General features: G+C 40.1%; 1 protein-coding gene across 2 annotated transcripts; it reads right to left on the bottom strand.

Moving 5' to 3' along the window:
- Nucleotides 1–383: 383 nt before the first annotated feature.
- Nucleotides 384–22,391, bottom strand: hrasa (HRas proto-oncogene, GTPase a). 2 transcript variants are annotated; one of them, XM_084733985.1, is made up of 6 exons: nucleotides 22,125–22,391; nucleotides 9,428–9,568; nucleotides 7,984–8,162; nucleotides 4,844–5,003; nucleotides 3,322–3,446; nucleotides 384–2,319 (listed from the first exon to the last, which is right to left on the bottom strand). In XM_084733985.1, the coding sequence occupies exons 2-5, from the start codon at nucleotides 9,536–9,538 to the stop codon at nucleotides 3,327–3,329; spliced, it is 570 nt and encodes a 189-aa protein (XP_084590111.1). In that variant the 5' UTR covers nucleotides 9,539–9,568; nucleotides 22,125–22,391; the 3' UTR covers nucleotides 384–2,319; nucleotides 3,322–3,326. The 2 variants fall into 2 exon arrangements, with proteins under 2 accessions (XP_084590111.1, XP_084590109.1); XM_084733983.1 differs by having other exon boundaries at nucleotides 9,428–9,571.
- Between the last annotated feature and the right edge of the window lie 463 nt (nucleotides 22,392–22,854).

The raw sequence follows: 22,854 nt of genomic DNA on the forward strand, positions 1-22,854 counted from the left end.
TCAACTCCTGCATTATTTCAATATTGTAAATTTTAAACAAAGCTGCTAAAGACGCAAACACATTCACAGTTCATATCCTTCCTCTGAACAGAGAAAATGAACAGTTAACTGATAAAAAAAAAAAAAACAACTTGACCACTACCATCCACACAGTAATGAGATCATATTTCTTTAAGCCATGTTATGAGTGAAAAAGAGTCACTTTAACTGTACAAAATCAATTAGAAATAAAAATTCTCTTTCCCTTGAAAGGAGACAATGGCAAAATAACATTTGACATCTTTCATGGAAGAGGTCTTTGAGGTTTGCATCTGAAGCCTATTGCCAAAACCTGCCTGTAGTGTCTGGAACTCCAAACATGATCATACACAACCAATCATCTCAACTGTTTAAGTACAATCTTTACTAAAAGTAACAACTTATTCCAGTGTAATGGGAATGAAACTTCATATAAACATAGGAGCAAGACAACTTGGCTTATACTGGGTTTTATCTAAATAATTCTTTTTTGTTTTTTAGTCTTGTTAAACACATTCAGATGCACATGCCATGACAGAAAAAAACCCCTTCTTAAAAATCAGTGTAGTGTTTTTAGGGACTTGTCTTTCAAATTCTATACAGCGCATGTCTAAACCAAACACACTTCTATATTTTTTTTAGTTGCACACATAATAAAACATGAACAAAACAATGCAGCCACAGAACACATCTCAGGTAGAGCTTGCTGCATACATGAGGTACAAACTAGCTAACAGGTAAGGCAAAGTAAACACAGGGCAGTCTCTTTCATTTAGGCAGCAAATTAATGCAGTCATGGACAGCACAAGCTAGTCAGTATTAAGAAACAAGCAATGAGCTCCCATAACCCAAAATCCATCACCTATTAAAGTCCCATGTATACAGTAAATATGGTTCTGAAATGAGTAGCACCTGACCTGTTATTGTTCTGTTGTAGAGTTGAGGTGGCAGAGAAAAAAGGAGCAGTTTGAGGATAGTATGGTGTGTGGAAACAAAACGTTAGACTCTGAGGCAGGAGTTGTGCGTTACACTCTGCAAAGCTAACTGGTGACATCCTTTAATAACCCCGGTTTCCAGGACAGTCAGTCGAGACCTTCCTGGACCCAGATTCCTGAGCCTTATTATCCACAAGGAGTGACTCTCGCAATCTAAAAAAATAGCGGTGATCACCGTGCAGTAAATTAAGAGTTGTACACCATACAGTTACTGAAATGAAATGCAAGAAAATCAACCATAAGCTGTCACTGTATAACTGTACAAGTGCGGGGTTTTTCCTCCTATTCTACAAGCAACCATCTCCAGCTTTTGCAACTGGAAAAATGACAACCACATTTTCATGCAGGGTACCTCTCCTCCCTAAACCAAAGGAAAACAGAAAATAAGTAGCCATGAGAGGTGGTGTAATCCCAATACTTTGTGGACAGTAAAGAATCCTATTGCACCATAACTTACGTACACTAGCCATTACTATTATTAGTCCACAAAGACAACATCTGTACGAAAACAAGGCATCTGTCTATCTTTATATTCTCCATATCCCAAAAGGAATTCCAACTACGTCAGACAGGTCATGAAAACAATGTCATACCAGGTGCCCTTGCTCACATATTGCTCAGTGACTTCAAATTCTGCAATCACAAAAAAAAATGTTCCCTATCAAAACCAAAATCATATTTTACAGGTAGGCCAACTGTTAAACAAGAACAACAAAAGCCTTAACCCGCTGTATCCAGTATAATGTAGAGACTACACAGCCATTCGAGGGAAACCAAAGGCAGGTAGAGCAGGATGGAGGGTTATTTATGTGAGAGGTGTTTGGGTAAATAAATGTCCATTCCAGTCCTTTCCATTTCAGTCAATCAGTCCTTCCAGTGGGCAGGCAGGGGGAGTGGAATTAGGCTTTCAAGGTGGGAGGAGGTCAAAGTCGCCCCCTTTTAAGACCAGTGTTGAGACTGAAAACAATAAGTTAGCAGGAAACTTGTGGAGCTACCCAGTGAGACCACACTGGAGTTGACAGACAGTCATTTAGTGATGTTGCTCACAGGTCGACATGTGGACCGAAAAAAAGGGGGGCCGGACTGGGCTAGTTCAGGTAGCCTCTTAGGCAACAAGTCCGAATCCTCCTTTCCATAAAGGTCTATGGTTCAGTCAGCTCTGGTGGTTTCCATGAGAGCTTTTGCTTCAATCGTCCTCTTTTTGAAAAAAGTTTATATTTCATCATTGACTTGAATTATCTTTCTATCTTTAAGTCCATGCTGCCACTATGCGCTGTAGCATTTCTCCTCAAAGTGCAACGGCCAGCTGGGGAAAGAAATGACACAAGAGGGGGGCACAGATGTTAGTTTTCCTATAAACAATAACATGGGACTGAAACAGTGAAAAGTTTAATTGAAAATCATACGACTGGACATTGTAAGTAAAAACAAATATGAAAACATATCTTCCTACATTATTTTCATTATTGATTAAACTATTGATATTAATTATTGTATTCTAAATAACTGGATTAATCATTCGGTCTATAAAATGTCAGAAAACCGGGTTAACTAAGTAACGCCCTGTAGACAAGTCTACAAATGATTTTACTGTATGGTAAAGAAAAGATGGCTGCCCAACACCGTTTTTGTATTTATTTTCCCTTTAAGTAAAGTATGGCATTTCAGATAAACATAAATGGATGATGTATGCACACAACATTTGAAACTCACTTTATGGAAAAATGTTTGCTGAATGTCAATTAAAATATATTTTTTTTAATTATAAAAGAAAAAGAAAAGCAGGGAATCCCCATATTTGAGAGGCTGAACACAGCATTTCTGTCATTTTTGTATAAAACTTTACTTTAGCAATTAATTAAAATTGATCAAAATAGTTGATCTGTCAGTCTACTAAGCACTGCAGCTCTAAGCTGTAGACATAAAAAGTAGGGCTGTACAATATGGCAAAAATAACATTCTAAGTATTTTGAAAGGTATTTTCACTGAAAAAAACAAAAACAAAAAATTACTACAATCACAATGCTGTGGTGTTTCCTGACATCTGAAGAACAAGATTTGCCAGTCAGACATGTCTACAGCACTGTAGTTCTTCAAAACATCACTGTTTTGTCACATTTTCCTTTATCAAAAACTTGCAGCTTCTAAGATTTGGATATTGCCATATTGCGATTTAATAATATTTCGATTAACTGTGATGCCATAATAAAAAAAAAAATCATACACATTCCAGCATAAAAGACAAATTTTCCATATTACTGTGTACCTATCCAAAAAGAAAAATAAATTTGTGTTAAAAATCTTTCACCTGCATCACGATACCACACAGCGACAGCTCATACAGTCCTGACCGCTCTCATCAGGTGGGTTCAGCTTCCTCAGCTTATGCTGTCTGATTTCCCTAACCAGTGTGTAGAAGGCATCCTCTACTCCCTGCAAACACACACACACAAAAGTTCAAAATCTGGGCACTTACAATGGTCAATTATAAGTGGAGTACTGCAAGCACCTCTTTTAACTGACAGTAAACCTCTCAGGTGTACTCACCACTGAGAAGCAACATCACCACAGCAACCATGATCATTTCAGACTCGGTTAATCAAGACATCGTAACAACTCAGTTCTTTGCATACTATTCAGTTTGAATGACAGCCTTCCTGCGAGGTCACTGATGAATGTGAGAGTCTGTACGTGGCTACATAATGTGTGACAGTGAGTCAGAGGCAGTGGGAGCTGTGCAGCGACTTGTCCTTATGGAGGCCTTTCAAATACTGTAGCTCTGTTCTCAAGCCAAGGTAACCTGGCTATGAGTCATTGCCTGCGGCATAATAAAATGTTCCCAGCAACACAAATCACATCATACACGTGCAAAAATGCTGAATTACAGTGCCAATACCAAAACACTGTCATAACATCTTGGAGGGGATCGTGTTTGCATAGAATCTGAGTTTGTGGCTTGCAAAGATGGGAAGGAAAATTAACATTACCCCTGTACGCTTCTCTTTGTCATCTTTTGTATACTGTTTTTACAACAAAATTTGTGTGTATATGCGGGTTTTTTTTAAATGTGGCTAAATCTGCTAAAAATAGGCAATCGACTCCACTGCCAGGAGATGAGTTTGCCTTTCCTTTTTTTCCTGTGTGCCAGGAAAGAGAGAGAAAAATCTTTTTAAGAGCCTCTTTGTTCAGCTCTTTTATAGCTTCTAACTGAATCTCTGTGGTTTGAAGTTTAGTCTCTCCTGCATTTGTGTTTGTACTTGCAGATATCTGCTTTATTTTACAGTTTCATGTCACTTTCAGTTGGATAGGAGTCATGTTCAGATCACTGCTGATAAAAACTTAACATTTCCTGATTTTGCTACTTCGTAATAAAAGCTTTTAGAAAAAAAAAAAAAAGTATTATTTATTGTGAAGAATGTATTTGATGTTTGCGCATCGTTTTACAGATGCTGGACTCAAGACAAGCGCATATCAGTTTAATAAATACACAACTTCAAGTGGGTGCAAACTCCACTGTGCTCAGTTGACGCACAGAAGCAAGTAAAGCAGCAAATGTGTATTAAAAAAGGGGCAAACAATACGCAGAAGTTACCAATGGCAGTGACAAGCATTTCCTATGCTATAAAGTGCCAAAAATAAGCATGTACAGCTGGGTGTCATGTTTCCATCACTGCCAACTGAAGCTGGAGCCAATAAATTAATTTAAAATTAAAGGTAATTTTAAATACCAGAGATAGAAAAAGAGAGAAAGAAAAGGTTTCTTGGATGAAAGTACAAGTATCATGTGTGTGTGTGTGTGTGTGTGTGCGTGCTTCTTTTTCACCACCTACCTGTCGTGTCTTGGCAGAGGTCTCAATGTAAGGGATACCGTAAGAGCGGGCAAGTTCCTGGGCTTGCCTTGTGTCCACCGTGCGTGCCGGGAGGTCACATTTGTTTCCCACAAGCACCATAGGGACATCGTCTGAGTCCTTTACACGTTTAATCTGTTCTCTGTGAATTGCAAAACAAGAAAATTGCAACAGTTAACATTTAATTTTGCAAAACTGTGGCTGTTTCCTCAACCCACCCAGCACTGCGTTTAGTCACAGTGACATATTGCTGCCTGTCTGGGATCCTCCCTGCTTCATAAACAACAGCAGCTCCACCACTGGAGAGCCAACCACCCAGGGAGCTCTAGGACCCTGAGGAAGAGCCAGGGCCCGCTGGTGCTGGGCTGTGCTGCACTGCTGAAGGAGGGAGGTGGAGAGGATGGGAGGGAGAGGGGGAGGGATGGACAACAGGCAGGCAGGCGGTGAACAGCATTACCTCATCACCACAGCAGCCAGCGCCAAATGCCAGGCAGCCAGGGGGAACTGAGTGAGAGGAGTGGGTCAGATCAATCTATCAGTTCAGCCCTTCTTGTCCCTGAGCCACAGTACAGCAGGATGCAGCCACTACAGTCAGCCCTGCCCATCTGCAATCAACACCGCTAATGGCATTTATGACCCCATTTGCTCTAATTCTTGACGTCACAGCAGACTTGTTACTCTGTTTAGACCATTTACTTGATATATGATGTTGAGGTAGGTATGTCAAGTTTAATTGGCATATTTAAAATGCCAGCAAATCCAAAAGTAGGGCTGCAACTAATGGTTATTTTCATTATTAATTAATCTGCTGATTCAATTTCAATCACTTATACTAGGGATGACATCAAAGACGACACAGCATAGCTCACCGGCCATTATATCACAATTGACAGTTGTCAGGGTATAAAACCAATTATTTGTTGAGACAAGACTCAATAGTCTACCAATGGAATAGAGCTCAGTGCTAAAAAAAAATGTTTAAAATCGAAAAACAAAATTGGATCACAGCCTTAAAATCGAAAGTTAAATCAAATTGTGGTTTTAGAGATTCATGATACCCTTAGTTTATAGTATAAAATGTCAAAAAATTGTGAAAAATGCTCATCATAATTTTTTTCCAGAGCCCAAAGTGATGGCTTCAGATTACTTCTCTAACCGACAGGCCAGAACTCAAAGACTCTTGATTTACTATCATAAATGACAAAGAAAATGAACAAATCCTTAAATTTAAGGATTGAGAAAATAGTTAGCAACAAGTTTTCCTTTAATTGCATAATCAACGAATCAACTAACTGTTGCATCTCTTTGCAGGTCTATACCAAAAGCAGAAATACCATAGATAGACTATGGCTGGTTTCAAATATAAAAAATAATGAATAATTTAAAATACACTGCCAAGTTTCAAGCAGGTGTCATGCCAGTGTGTGCAGTGACAGTGAAGGAAGAAGTTTTACAGAAACTGCCTCTGACTATTTTTGCCTGTAAAATAGATCTTAAAATAACTCAGCAGCTCTAAACGGGGCCACCACCTATTCTAGCATCTAGCCAAAGATCCATGCATGCTTTTCACAGGTTGCACAATGGTTTTATAGTGATAACAGCAGTTGTGTCAAAGCCATGCCTGAAAAAGGCTGGGCTGTAATGGCAGCAAGCCAAACAAGTGTGTGTGTGTGTGTGTGTGTGTGTGTGTGTGTGTGTGTGTGTGTGTGTGTGTGTGTGTGTGTGTGTGTGAGAGAGATAAACTCAAAAACCCTGCAACTCTGCACGAGGAGGCAGCAAAGTTAATATGCAGCCTCTTTTACTTGCCATGTGCAAGACTGGCAAGTGCTCCTCTGATGTGATGAGAAAGACAAAATGTGGGAAAGAGAGAAAACACAGTCATCTCCAGCTGAATCTCTACCCCCTCCCTCCCTTCCTCCCTTTCTCCTTCCCTGTCCTTGAAAGTGCTACCTCTCCCCGCTCCTCTAATTGAGTCAGGATCGATTTCATTGGCATCGTGCTGTAATCCTCCAGTTGGGGGCTAAGCTTTCTTTAGCTGTGTTAAACGCTACAGCATGACATCACCCAACTGCTGCAGAGAGCTGGCACACATACGTACACACACACACCCCTCTCCATCCAGACCCCATGGGAGTCCCTGCAACACACACTGCATTTACAAACACACACACACACACACAACTCACGAGGAGAGAACTAGCAGGAATGATTTTGTCTGAGCTATACCCTGACTGATCTGCCCAGTAAATATCACAGGTTCACATCTGCAAAAACTGATCCCATAATGCTCAATAATGATGTCATGATTTATGATGACTCTGAACAGGCCACATTCAGACAAAATCAGGCGTTGTGGCAATTTGCCGCATGGTTGTGTGGCAGTGTGGGGGGTGTTTATTTGTGCTTAGAGCATAATCGCTGTGAAAGAAACGAGAAAATTGTGTTTTATTTCTCTGATTCACCAGCTTTCTCACTACCGGTGCTCCCTCACCACACTCAGTCTCCACCTTGTCTGAGCACAGTTGCAGGCTCCCTCTCTCAAACAAATAAACCAAAACCAACCAGGAAGCTTCTTGGTGGTGCTACTTTGTAGCACAAAGTGCAAGTCAAACACAGACATTGAAGCTGGTTTTAAGAAATGAATCAAGTGAGGGCACACCCGGGAGAGTGTAATCTTTTGGTCCATGAACTCTGCCTAAATAGACCCTGGCTTCAGAGATATTTCAATCTGACTGGTGAGCAGGCTGCTCGCCGACTCGTGATTGCCCACTGCAGCGTAATACTGGGATGCATTTCTCCAAAAGTTGACTGTGTTGTCAACTTTTCCTCTGCATTTTTTGGCATTTCCTGCAGCCCCCACTGCAACAGCCTAAACACACCACACTCATTCAAAATGAATGAAGATGGCTGGACTTTTCACTGCAAAGCCTGATTCTGTCTGAATGTGGCCTTAAGGCCAGAGATATACTTCCTGTTTAACCACTTGATTGTGTTTATGCAGTGTTTATTTCTGAGGATATGCACATGGACCTTCATACGTATGGATGTGTATGCGAACGTGTAAGTAAGTATATCTCTGGCCTAAGCCTAAACTCCTCTCTGCTTCACTTTTACACACACACCTGTATTGGTGAATGTCCTCAAAAGACTTGGTGTTGTTGATGGCGAAAACACAGAGGAAGCCCTCCCCTGTCCTCATGTACTGATCCCTCATGGCGCTGTACTCCTCCTGACCTGCAGTGTCTAGGATGTCCAGCAGGCAGGTCTCCCCGTCAATCACAACCTGTTTCCTGTATGAGTCCTGCAGAAAAAAGGGAGAAACTCCAATATTTAGAGAGGTGGTGAAGACATATAGCCTGTCAAATATATAAGTGAGCAGTCAGTAACTATAATCAGACACAGTAGAGAGTTCAGGAGGGATTAGAGGAAACTGTGGTCCCATCAGTGAGAGTGTCATCATATCCTTGGCCTTGGTCACTAAGTGCTAAGCAGCATATTATATATTGACTATTATTACTTCCATGTCCACTTCCAGGTGAAACGAACATCAAGAGCTGAGAGGAGAAGGGTATTGGAGCCAATGTTTAGCCTTCCAACACACAGCCACAAAAACATGGAGTGCCGTCCCTTTGTTTGTTAGAGCATAGGGGCCAGGAATGCAAACACACAAAAAGGACATTGTCTGGCCAGAGGCAGGCGTGGTGAGAAAGAGAGGGAAAGAGTGGAGACAGTGAGGGAGAAAAAGAGAGAAAAGAGAGGAGAAAACATTCTCACTGGCTTCCCTCTCCTCTCTGCAATGTCTACGATGTCTTATTTTCATGAAGATATAGGAATTACAAAACAGCAGAGTAAACATTTCTTCTTAAAAAAAAAAAAAAAAAAAAAAAAAATCAGAAACTTCTTCCAAGCCTGACCGTTTGGAGAGCTGCCACAGCATTTGATTAATTAAATTAAATTAACTTGATTTATTCTGAGCTGTCGTCTCAGTGGGGTCCAGAAAATATTGTCCAGCAGTGACTATGGGAGTGGACAAATGACATACAGGCTGGGCTGCACCAACAAAGATGAATTTAACCTAGGATTAGTTCTAATCCAAGTTCAGTAAAACTAGGTTTAAACTCAGTAAATCCAAATTTAAAATAAAGCAGAGTGCTGTTGCACAATTAAAAACTAATCTGTTTAGTAAATCCAAGTTTTTTTTAATGTAAATCAGTTCTGAATGCTGTCAGGACCTAGTAAATGTAACAGAGGGGGAAAAATTTTTGGTTGCTGGTATCTGAGTTTAAATTTTTGGTGTCACAGAATTAATTTTAAAGTTTAAGGTTTAAAGTTAAAAGTAAACTGCTAGTTTAGATGCTTGATGCAACATAATTTTAAGCTGAAACAATTTTTTTTCTAGTTTAAAAATAATCATTGTTGGCCACGCACACACACATATATACATATGTATCATATATATTATATATATATTTAACCATATAATCAACCCTTCTGTACCATCCCACTGCAAAAACCAAGATGCCTCCCACAGGAACAATGTGTAGAACATCCAGAAGAGCATCATACCTCGATGGTGGGGTCATATTCATCCACAAAGTGGTTTTGGATGAGCTGGATGGTAAGTGCACTCTTGCCCACGCCTCCAGCTCCCACCACCACCAGTTTATACTCCGTCATCTTTGCCGCTGCTGCTCACCACACACGCCACTGCTGGAGAGAAGAAAAGGTGCAGAGAAAGGTGCAGGTTAGACATGAAGCATACACATTACCAGAGAGAACAACAGACATACAGAGAGCTTTGACCAGCTATTGTCTGACACCGGACTGGCCATGATGCGGTCCACAGCTAGTGGCACAGACAAAGCATACAGTTATTACCACTACAACCCAGTGGTGAGAAACATTAGTGGTTTGTGTGCGCGTGTGTGTATGTGTAGTGGGGGCTGAGGTTGAGACCCTCAAAGGGGAATGTGAAAAATGTGCTGAAGGTACTCAATGTTCCAATCCTCTCCCGCCGCTCAGTGTGAGCAGCACTGATGACTGATGTCTAACTTTGAACCCATGGTGACAGGCCAAATAAAAAAATTAAAACAAGCAACACTCAACTTTATCCTTTCAACCAAACAACGAACCCAGTCACTGCTGCTAACAAAACTAGGCTACTGCTGCCTACGAACTGTTTCTTGTTGGTTTGCCTCGCGTCTCCCACAGGGATCAATCCATAGCAACAGAATGAGAGGCCTAAAAGAGGGTTTTATGACTCCAGGTGTGCCTGCAGTTGTGCCCTATGGACCCACTGAACCCGCTTAATAGGTCTAGTCGATGCAACAGGGCTGCCTCTGACTGTAAATCAAGACATGTTATTAAAGAAACATGTCTGTCTCTTGAGAAAACATAAGTGATATCCCTTTCTGTAGGCTAAACGTTACACACCACTGGTAAACAGCAGTCTTACGAGAATATATGGACCTAGAGGGTATTTGAAAACTGAATAGGAAAAGTATTGTGCAGATAAGATTTAAACCACAATTCTGACTTGGAAGGCTGTACAAAATTCTGCTTAATTAACTCAAAAAAGGTTAATAGGGTGGGCTCAAAAGACTTCTTTGCCTTTCTATGTGCATTTGAAAGTCACAGTGCTAAGAAAGCATTCATTAAAAGCAGCTTTTGAATCCATTAAGCTGTAATTCAAGGTCAAGATGTTGTAAATTGGTTGGGTTGCAACGTCTTAATCAACAACAGACTGACAGCAACAGATAGTAGCAGAGCTGATGGATAGACCAGCTCTAGAGAGACTGGTGGAGGTTGGCAGTGAACAATAAGTAATTTAACCGGAAAGCTCAGGCATACTCAAAAATTGTGGGAAATCTGTAGAAAATACAGATCATGTTATCACAGTGTTAACTATCAGCTGGAATCAGACACATTTATCCATGCACAGACTTGAACTGGTACAAAGACATACACATACGCACTAACAGACACACATAGGTCCCCTGACATCACCACGACCCTCTCAACGCTGAAGGCCAGTGAAATTCCAGGCATGTTGAGTCAACTTGCGGAGAAAGTAGTCATATGGGTGTTTCCACTACATATAGTGGCAAAGTGTGACTCAACTTTTTTTTTTTCAAATTTTACCACAAAGTTACCAAACCTATGCCCTGAGAATGACCTGATAGCAGCCCTGCCAGTAGACATGATGGAACATGATGAGTCAGAGTCAGAAAGACGTGATGTGATCAGATTTTGCAAGACTAAATCAAATACAAGCTGGGGCTAGCATGACCAAACCTATGGCTAACCACAAGTCAAGTCCACTGGAGGGCCATGGCAACCGCAGGAGCCTCCCGTGGTAACGGCTTCAGCTCGACAACATACAGACAACAATGAGTGGTCAGGTGATGTCATCGCGGTGATGTCACCTTCTGATGCCAGCACTCAGAGGAAAATCACTGGGAGTTCCTGTATCTCACAGGATTCAACGGCCCTCAAGTGGCAGATTAGTTTCACTTTCTGTTTGGCAGAAGTGATCAAAAACTCAACTCCAGACGTTTTTATGGATTTGGGCTATAATTTGATTTTAATTAATGATGATACTATTCTTTATTTATAGCGCAGTTTTCAAAATCTGTGTTCCAAAGGGCTTTGCTAAGGCAGCAAAATGAACAGACAGGTCGTAAAATCATCAGGTACAAAAAGAAAACACAAAACTATCTGGTATATAAAAATAATACAGTATACAAGGCAAGAATAGGAAAATAAATACATTTTAAGAAATAAAAAGTTAAAACTCAAGAAAGCAGGGTTCAAATTTAGTGGGTTTTTTTCCTTGCTCCTGTACAAATTGATTTATTTATTAGCAATTATCAAATAACAACAGACTTAAATTAGTTGTCATGTTTAATCTAGGACTACAATGTCTATGAAAAATGTTCATTCCAGTTTTTCAAAGTCCAAGGTGATGTTTTTTAATGTCTTGTTTTGTCAGTGTAAATCCCAAAGATATTCGGTTTAATATGATAATAAACAGAAGAAAAGCAGGAAACGTCCTCAAAACAAAAAAGCATTTTCTGCCATTTTTGCATGAAAATTACTTTAATAATTAATCGATTATCAAAATAGTTTAATCATAGACATCTTATTTGCAATTCTTATTGTTGACCCCTGAAATCAGCAAAGACTCTTTGATAAAAGTATGTTTTAAGAAGGGATTTAAGTGAACAGTGCCACTGCCACTTTCAACACAAATCTACGGTAATGATATGAGAATCATATAATGGCCTTTTAGGCATTGTTGTCTACATGTGTACCACCCTCAACACCCACAGCAGTGTTGTTTTGCTTCCTCAAAACTGATCCGTCACGTGCTGTCGTTCAAATGAAGCAGCTCAGAGTAAAATAAGGTCACATGGGGTTTAACATCTCAGCCCGTTCATCGACAGTGTCTTACTTTTCCTGAATGTTCCTTCATTGAGCTGAAGAAGAAACTCACTAACCTGCACCACCTGCTGGAGTGTGTAATCAATCCGTCAGGATTTCATGACCACCACAGGTCACATATGCTGTTTTAGCTTCTCCAGGGCACCAACCGTCATCCCCAACATAAAATGCACTCCATGTAGCTCTGTTACACAAACCCCTTACTCACTACGGAGCAATGAACATCAGTGCTTTAGACAGCCTGAGCAGAATACATACACGCCCTGTCTCTTGTGCTTTATCTCCCAAAGGAGCATGCACACACACATGCACACGCATGCACACGTGCATGCGCACACACACACAGCTGGAGTGAAACTTGACTTGTAGAAAGAAAGCAGTAACAGGTGGACAGTTTAATGAAAGAATAATACTAAAAGCATCCAAAGAAAACTTATGAAGCTAATTCAGTTGTGGAAAGTCAGAAGTAAGAGACATGCACCTATATTTGTCTCTGAGTGTGATGTATTAATAGAACCACCATTCACCTCCGTCAAAACTTGTGTCTGAAATGAGTGTATTTATGCTGATGTAGGGGCAGACTAAGATTAGCCACTAAGACTGGCTCACTGATGTTAATGATTGACAGAAAAGCAGACTTGCTAACTGACGACACAACCATTTAGTGGCTCTTATTCAATCACACAGACACACACATGCACACACATGTTCCTCGATCCCATAAGCCACTGCTCACCTTAATGGAACAGGTAGCTCTGAAAACCATCACCAATATCAACAATGGCCTCCTTGTAAAAACACCCTCGCTGCTATAATTTTCAAGCACAACAGGAAGGGAATTATCCTGACCCCTCAATCTTGTGGCCAAACATTTAGCTTCCTTTTTCCCTCACTGTATATAAATCAACCTGGTACACAGCGCAGCCCGCCCTGGCTGGAGTACAGAGACCGTGACAGCAGAGCCGCAGAGCCAGCCCAGCCCCTTGCAGCCTCCTTTAACCAAACAAACAGCAGCTGTGCAGAGAGCAGACACTTGTACAGGGCAGACGGACGCTGGAACACCTTTGGTCACTGGAGGCTACAAGCTCAAGACAGGGCAAGGATTCACATCAGGCTAATTAATGTGGTGGAAACAGCATGCATGCGAAGTAACAGTCTTAATAACTGGTAAAGAAAGCTGACTTTGTCTAATCCAGTTCACTAAAACAGGGCATGAGTGCCCACCGTGAATCTGGGTTATGGGTTTATGAAATTCCTCCATGTACCTCTAGAGAGAGTTCCGGTACCACCAGTGGTACATGTACCACAGTTTGAGAATAGAGGCTGTCTATAGGCTCTGACAGATAGTCAGATCAATATACGGTAGGTGTTTGATGTATGTACACTGTTTAATTTGAGACCAGAGCGAGTGAAAATTGTGTAGGAATTGATGAGCAGAACCTAAATTAAATTTTCTTAAATATCAATTTGGAATTGTTATTTTGAAGTCAATTCTTATTTAGAATCTGTTCTCAATGTCCAACCCTATTTAACAGTTTATTTATTATTTATAACTAAAATGTTTCCTCTCAGTAGATCTCTTGTTAACGTCTTATATAAACATATCAAAACTTGTTTATGTTACACGAAAACATTGTCTGATACAGGCCTGCACAATATAGCTGAAACACCTATCACGACAGTGAAGTTTCATATCGGTTGATATTGATAATTACTGATCGTGTACGTTGTGATCGATATGTTGTGTACTGTAAAGGGTGGAAGTGGCTGAGGGGATAAAATTAGTTTGTTGTATTATATTGCAACAATATTACAGGGATGACTATTGGTGCTTGCACGAAATATGAGATTATTTTATAAATAATCATCAGTAATGTGGCTATAATGCCTAAATGAGTAAAGGCAAATAATAGATCATCTGGAACAGTCTGGTAAATTCTCAAAATGACATCACTTAACTGTAATGCAGCCTTTAAAACCAGGAAAAGACAACACTTCTGACATATCACGATATAACGATATCCAAAATCTATCACGATATCTAGTGTCATATTACAATATAATATATCATTATATTACCTAGCCCTAGTCTGATATACTGTTACCAGAGTTTTTTAAAACTCTGAAATATAATACTAAGGATGCACCAATACCACTTTTTTCAGACTGAGTACAAGTACAAGTACTTACATTTGGGTACTTGCTGATACCAAGTACCGATACAAGTACTTAATAATGCCATTAGTTCTTACAATAACTTGTAAAACATGTTTTATTTTCATTAGATGGTCACTTTGGCTACTAAATGTAGTAAATCATTGTTGTTTCGTGCTACAAATGTAACCATAGTTACTATACACATTATATTTTTAGGTTATTTGTAGTAAGTTACTTTACTGATTTTGTGTTCCTTATTAAGCTGTGCAGTTTACTGTGTATATTTCAGTATATTAATTTCACAACATTATTATGGACTTGCAGAATTAAGTATTTTATTAGAAATGGTGTTATATATAATAATTATTTCATTATCATTTACAGCATTTTAACTAGTATTTTAATTTAACATTTACATGTGTAGTATTTAAGTTTCTTCTTCATGTCTCTGTCTGGTCTAAGAGCTAATTAGTTCCTACCTGTCATTGTTTAGGGGGGGACAGGTATGAGTGTGGTGCCATGTGTGCATCAGTTTTGTTGACCCTGCTGTGAACCCCAGAGTGAAGTTGCGTGTACTGTGCTGTCAGGCCGTTTTGGTGAAGAATACGTACACAAATAGAAGTTGTAGCAGCTTATTATGAGGAATGGGGCGGCTGTGTTTTTTGCTTCGTCTTCGGATTAATTTCCTGATGCATTCAACTAGTTTACACCCGCCAGGACTTATTGGACAGCGACTGGCTGCGGTCCACAGCTGCACTCTGTGCATTTATTTCAGTTTTACATGGACTTCCATGGAATTTTACAGACAGTTTCTAAAGTCAATGCAGCCATTAATGGATGATGTTGAGGACAGCGAGTCCCTCGCTGATGATGACGACTCGTCATAAAAAGAGGGTAAGCATCAGCAAATGCCTTGAACTCTGCGTCGTGGCGGTTCTTTAGATGTTTACTTGTATCAAGCAGCTACTTTTTGTGACGTGGTATCGGGTGTGGCGTATCGGAGTAGTTTTATGAGTACGAGTACAAGTACGTGAGGTCAGTGTCAGACCGATACCCGATGCTGGTATCGGTGCATCCCTATATAATACTACTGGTATCAGCTTCAAAGATCCAGTATAAATCTAGCCATGCTTCACTGAGGCACTGTTGTGTCATAAATGGCTTTAAAAAAGATCCAATATCAAAATTGTTGTTAATTAATTTTCATTTGATTGGCTACGTGATTAGTAAAGTGATGGTTTCAATACCAACATAGATTACATAAAGATCTGTGTGACAAATCTGTCTGGTCTGGTTGATAAAGATGACAAGACAATGACTTGTTGCCTTCTGTGCTGATTCACTGACTCTATGATAACCTCCCACATCATCATCACCACAACCCAATTCTTGACATTATCCTTAGCTGACCTTGAATTCTCCACACTCTCTTAAATTAAATGTGTAATATTTACTGATTAATCACACCTTCCACCATGTAAGCACTTACCGCGAACTTTACTCATATATTAAAGTTCATGGATCGATATGAATCACAACTTAAATAGAAGATAAGTAGTAAAGATGGAAAATGTAGGGCACACACACACACACACACACACACACGCACACACACACACACACACACACACACACACACACACACACACACACACACACACACACACTTAGATAAAACAAAAAGAAACTGACACATGCACTCTCTCACACACCCACACCTCTCCGGATTCTGACACGGTTGGTTGCTGCATTTCTTCTACATAACCAGATCTTGAGTGTACACCTGCCAAAGTAACGATTAAAATTTACAGCCTGAAATGCAAATTGAACGTACCCGTGCCTGCTTCTCTGAGACTGGAGGAAGGAAAACAGAGAGCCATGCCATCTCCCCTCTCAAACTAGGCCATGACAGCGGCTGATTAATAACCCACACATACATATGGAGATGAATAGCAAAATTAATCATTGATAGAGATGCTGTCTCTCTCTCAGAGCCACTTGTTGTCAGTGGGGGCTCATACAGAGTCGGTCTTTGTGCAGATACAGAGGAGAGATGAGGACACAGTTGCTAAGATCACAATCATCAATCTTTCTTCATATTTCATCCACACATTTTTTTTGTTCTGTACAGACAGATGGTTGTCTGGCACCTACAGCTGTGTCAGGCTGTCCTCTGCAGTCCTGATTTTCATATTGTACAGTAATTACTGTCAGTGTATGGTTAACCAGTGCAGTCCCCTGACGTGCAACAACTGGCCACATTGGCACGTGCACAAATACACCTGTGAAAGCCATACATACAACCATGATAAGGTCACAATGTTTCTTTCATACAATGTTAGGGCTGCAAGTTCATAATTATTTTAGTTGCTGATTAATCTGTTGATCATTTCCTTGATTATTTCAATTCAATTAGTTGTTTGGTCCATAAAATGTCAGAAAATGGTGAAAAATGTCAATCACTGTTCCCCAAAGCCCAAGGTAATCATTAGACCTATATCCATATTACTCCTGATTTTTATCAAAAATGTTGTTCTAATACTTTGTGAAAGCACCAGTACTTTACTACAATATTGTAGCAATAGACATACTTTCGTCCAAAATGTTGTGAAATTTCATTTTGTCCATGTCATTAAAATCTTCACTGTTGGATAGTTTATTTCACAGCAATGCACCATATTCTATAATATCACATTTTAAGAATTTATGGCATGTTACTATAGAGAAAATGTGTATACTGGGATACATACCATATATTGCAGCAGAGCCTAAAAATAATGAGGTGTTTTGTATAAGCCATATTGCCCAGCCTTACCTCAAACCAATGAATCAAAATTGTTGGCAATTCATTCAGCAGTTGACAACTAGCCTAATTCACTAATTGTTGCAGCTCTATAAAATGTACAGATCACACAGCAAAGTGATTTGTACTAATAAATCAACTCCTGCTATCTGTTAGCATACAGGCCATAGCTGCAGTGTCATCTACAAGTCGGTGACCTATTCCACTCCAAATACCCCAAAATCTTTGCATAGCTGTCTCCCTTTCGATCAAGGAGCACCATAGAGTATGTCTGTGTTTAGAGTTATTTATAGTTCGCCACCTCCAGCCTGGGAAATTAACAGTTCGTTTTGAAACCCTAGAGCCCCGCCTGGACCAAGAGGATAATCTTACATGACAGCTTACGGAGGGTGCAAGTACAGAGCAGCAAGAGGGGTGATGGGAGGAGAGTGGCTGAAGGCGAGGGAGGGAGAGGGCTACTCTTACTATGTGCCAAGGGCATCGAAAACCACAGGAGGGAGGGGTCGACTTGGAAACTGAAAAATGTATAAAGAAATCAATAATGAAACTGCTCAACATTCTCTAGCCTTTTTTTACCTCCTTGCTAATACAGCTGTATGACTCCTTGTAACCTGAAAAAGAATTCTATCACTTCAAAACACACGATGCAAGGAGGGCACATGAATGACCATCATCCTGTAACATGCATCCTGCTCTCCATTAAAGTGCTTAATTGGTTAAAGAATCCATACTAGCAGAGCCACAATCCCACTGCAGAGATAATAGATTTTTAATGGAGAGATGATGGTAAGGAGACCCTCTCTGGGGAGGTATCACGGTCGAATACTGAGGCTCCAAGACCCGTCCTAGAGCCTTGATAGCCCACCGCACCCTCCCACTGCTCTCCAATGACATCATCTTCCTAAACGGCATCCAAACATAAGTGTTGACCAGCAACTGAGGAGTCACTACTCTGCTCTCTGAGGCCAATGAAGCACAAGCAAGTGAAGACTTCAAATAATTCTTATGAAGTCTATTTATTCAGAAATACCTCTAGATGTTAGACCAAAGCCTTACACTATTGGACGTTTCCTGCTTTTCAGACTATTTATCCGAAGTCAGCAAATTTACTAAAATTTGAATGAAACTATCATTTTGCTCAAACAGAATCCTTTAATAAACAATTCCTCTTCACAACATTTTCCCCTGTTACAAACATTTACATAAAGAGTTTCTGTGCACATCTGTGTGTATATGTGCATGCTTAAACAAGCCGCTCTTAAAGGCACCAGAGTCCAAGTGACCTTTTCCCCACTGGGTCATCCTTTCAGCTTGTCGGGTAGGGTGAGACGGTGGAGGGAGCAGCAGAGATGAAAAGGCCAGCTGACCTCCACACAAAGGCCTGCCAGTTAGAGGAGCCATGAGGCTTATCATCAGACACCAAACACCCCAAAACTCATCAGTGGTCTCTTTTGCAATCAGAGGAACGGGTGAATCTTTTCCAGTGGTTCTAGTTTGTTACTACATGTGACAATACTTTGAACAGAAAGCATACAGGTCCAGTGTATCACGTGAACTAAGCTGCCAGTCCGCCTGTAGAAGATCCCACCCAATGTTTAGTCGGTTCTCAAAAGACAAAAACATTCAAACTCAGGGACTGCACGTTGGTTGGGGTACAGACCCAACAAATGCCACATCATCCTGACTTTAGTAGCTTTGTCCCCCAGTGAAAATGAAAGTGATGCAAATATGATCATTCCTACTAATCCCAGACTCAACAATAATGATCGCCCACTTGCCCAGGGCTAGTTAAATGCCATTCCAGGCAAGCAAATCTGAAAACTCACTTGCCCATCTGGGCACACGGCACAAAAAGGATGAAACTATGAAACCTTTTGATGATTCACCGATCGTCGAAGTAATTTTTCATACAAAACAGCAGAAAAATCTGTTTTCAGTCTTGCAAATATGGAGAGTTCCTGCTTTTCTTCATTTATTATTGTATTAAACTGGAAATCATTGGGTTTTGGACTGGCAAAATAAGACATTACAGACATCACCTTAAACTATATTTAACTATACTATACAATAACCACTAATTAGAGCTAGACTAGAGTCAAATTCTCTCATTCCAGCTTCTAATTTTTTATGGTTTCTTTAATCTTCTCTGACAGTAAACCGAGCAGAACAAGACATTTGAGAACATCATCTTCGGCTTTGGTAAACACCGATTGACATATTTCACTATTTTCTGACATTTTTACAGACCAAACAACATGTATGTGCAAATGTGACCAACTGCTGCACATCTGGGGCAAATGAGGACTGCACTGGTGAAGTGAAAAGTTAAATTTTTCTTTAGTCAAGTAAATCTCTGAACCACCTGTGAAAAAAGAATCCATTCTACTGTTGAACTGCACTAATCATATTACTATTGCAATATCTGTTAAAATAATCTCTATATGGCTTTTTACATATTGTGCAGCCTTAATTCAAACCAGCCTAAAGAATTATAAACAACAACAATATCAGCACAGGAGTATGACAGTGCCTAACATAAAAAAAACTCCTAAAATCTGATTATTCACAAGAGCATACTCTGAACCATCTTTGAGCCTCACACCAACACATCTTTTGCAAATCAAAACCCTACATATGAAAGCATTAAGAAAATGTGTCATTTGTGAAATCTTGGTATCCAGAAGAGTCACACTCATTTTGGCATGCAGCTGGGCACCACCGAGGCTACAGCTGTTCAGAGAAAGGGACAGGAGATTAACATCACACCTCTATCACTGGCTGGACTGTCACCAGCTGTTTTCCAGCTGCTTGAATTCTTGCCTCCACTCTGAACGCTACAGACACTGATGTCAAATTCACATGACTAACACTGGACCTTCTTAATGGGGCCCATGTAGTCCACCATGCGCTCCTATCTTTATTTGAATGATCATGGAAAAACTATGGTTGACTTGTTGATGTGTTACTCATATGTGATGCAGCAGCAGCGGTGTTGTGGTGGGTGAAAAGATGAGATATGTTGAACAGGGTGTTACAATCATATTCCAGCCTCTAATAAACACAAAAGCGAAACACTTTTTGCTAGGTTTTGGGAGGACACTACCTTGAAGGTCCAGTGTATTTACAGGGGTTTATTGGCAGAATAAAGCAGAAATGGGATTTAATATTAATTCATTAAATATATGTTAAGTATGATTACATTAGTGTTTAATCACCTGGAAATACAAATCATTGTCTTTTTGTTACTTTAGAATGAGATATTTATCTCTCTATAGAGGGAATGGATTCTCTTCTACAGAGGCCACCATGCTGCACCACCATGTTTCCACAGTAGCCCAGAACAGACAAATCACTGGCCCGGCTGATACAGCCAAGCGTGTTTTTTGCATGTTTCATGGCCACTGGAGAGTCTCCTATACACTTGGAAGGGACAGGTGAGGCGACAAGTATTCAGTTGGTGGTAATCTGCAACCTCACCACTAGATGCCATTTAATCAAATACATTGGACCTTTAAATAGGGCCGCAACTGACAATTATTAATGTCGATTATTTTCCCAATAGTTGTTTGTTAATAAAACGTCAGAAAATTATGAATAATGATGGTGAGCGCTTCCCAAAGCCTCAAGTCATCAAACATATTTTTTTCTGTCCACAAACCAAAGATATTAAGTTAATTGTCACAGATAACCAAAAAGACCAGAATACACACGTACATATATATATAGCAGTCAACCAATGCTGTTGCCCTGATACTGGCCTTTCACAGCCACATCAGTCTATAACGTATCAGTATACATGTTGACCAGTATGCACCTAAATAAAGACTTTATCAGCCTAAAAACTCAAGGATCAGTCAGGTCCAAAACAAAACATTTATGATTAACATTTACATATTTACACGTAAGGAGCTGGAAACATTGACTTTTTGTAATTAAAAACAATGACTCAAACTGATCAATCGATTATCAAATTAGTTGCTGATTAATTTAAGAGTTGACAACTAATCGACTAATTGTTGCAGCTCTAAACTGAAATGTCTGATGCTACTTTGTATCACGAATAAAATTTATTCTGACGAGGATTTATGTCAGTTTGGGATGGTTACACTGGATTTTCCTCTTGTCTTCGACCAGCCTCTATGGCTGTAATTTCAGTAAGGGCCAATTACAAATTAGTGCTGCTGTCTTTGCCATCTTCTCTCTTTTCAACTTACTTAACGTTTTGACTGTCAGTTTCTAGCTTGGAAATAATTCAGAGTCAGCTCTCTAAATGCCTTGTAATGGAATCTAACTTCCGCAGTGATACATTCAGTTTTTACTCAGTGTGACGGGGCGTCACCCTACTTGTCTGTCTGTGTGGCCACTCTCGGCAGCTGCAACCTCATACCCAACACACTGTCTTAACATTACACAGAAACACAGATCACACAAAGTAAATTTACCACTATAGCAATGCTCATTAAATACCTTCGGTTTCTTTTTCAAAAGTGAGGTGAGGGGAAATCCACAGCGGTCTAATGTTATCCCTCCATAACCAAGTTAAAACACCCGACCTCAAGGGAGACTGTTTATCAAAAATAGATAATTATTTTTTTTAAAAAGATACTGAATAACATATGTAATTGTCCATACATATAGCCGGGACTACAACGCAAGCATGAGTTGCTGAGCTCGATAGATAAAAGCTCGCCGGGCTTGAATTAAAATGTTATGATAGCTAGCTAACATGTTTCAACTGTGGACAGCAGGGATCTCCAGCGGTGCCCAAAACACTGAAAGCATTTTAAAGCGGTAACATTAGACAACAGAACAGTCAGTGCCGACATATTTCGGACACGGGAATGTGCACCGCATACTTACAACAAGCAGAGGTCTAATTAGCGACAAGAGCGACGTTTCGTCTACCGGAGAAGAAGAAGAAGAAAAATCTTTCAACTCTGTTGCCTCTCAGCTGTATTCAGGAGGAAACAAAATGTTCTTGGTCTGCTTCCCGACGTCTATCTTCAGATATCTGCACCTTATTCTCCCCTACAAAGTGTTCAATTTTCAGCTGCTAAAATGCACCAAGGCATTCATTGGTTCTGGGTGAAACGAGCCCGCGTTGAACAATGTGCTTCCACAGACAGAAGAGGGGATGAGGAGTGTAAGAGCCCACGCCCAGCTCTATCAAACATAGAACCGCCCCGGTTACCATGCATGTTACTGCTGCGTTCATAGGCTGTCGGAAATATGGGAACCGAGCCGTGAAATCCAGCAGTGACACCCAGCAATAACTACTCAATCCAAGTTTTCAAAGTGTCACTTCAAAATGTAACAAATAAGGAATCCATGCAAACATGTGAATGTAGTAATAAAGGCTTGTTTATTTGTAGGGTATAGCACCAGCACTACCCAGGATTTAAAAAATGCTATAGTCATGATTTAAAATTCCCCCATACAGCCCCACCCACCTGAGAAAACTAACCATCCACCAAACTATGTAATTTTTTCTGACCACTTAAAAAAATCATATTTTATGTTTTAATTAAACTTTAAGTCCCATCAGTGTCACCTTTGTTTGTGTAATCATTGCTATTACTATTACTCATGA

This window comes from Lutjanus erythropterus, chromosome 13 (assembly GCF_056507025.1).
Source record: "Lutjanus erythropterus isolate fLutEry1 chromosome 13, fLutEry1.hap2, whole genome shotgun sequence".
Lineage (NCBI taxonomy): Eukaryota > Metazoa > Chordata > Actinopteri > Lutjaniformes > Lutjanidae > Lutjanus > Lutjanus erythropterus.

What these genes read in the sequence shown, in the direction of transcription:
- hrasa (XM_084733985.1), bottom strand. Translation starts at nt 9,538, where the DNA reads ATGACGGAGTATAAACTGGTGGTGGTGGGAGCTGGAGGCGTGGGCAAG. An exon ending in AATATGACCCCACCATCGAG is followed by an intron (nt 8,163 to 9,427) that starts GTATGATGCTCT and finishes TTTTTTCTGCAG; the next exon opens with GACTCATACAGGAAACAGGT. An exon ending in CCTCTGCCAAGACACGACAG is followed by an intron (nt 3,447 to 4,843) that starts GTAGGTGGTGAA and finishes GTGTGTTTGCAG; the next exon opens with GGAGTAGAGGATGCCTTCTA.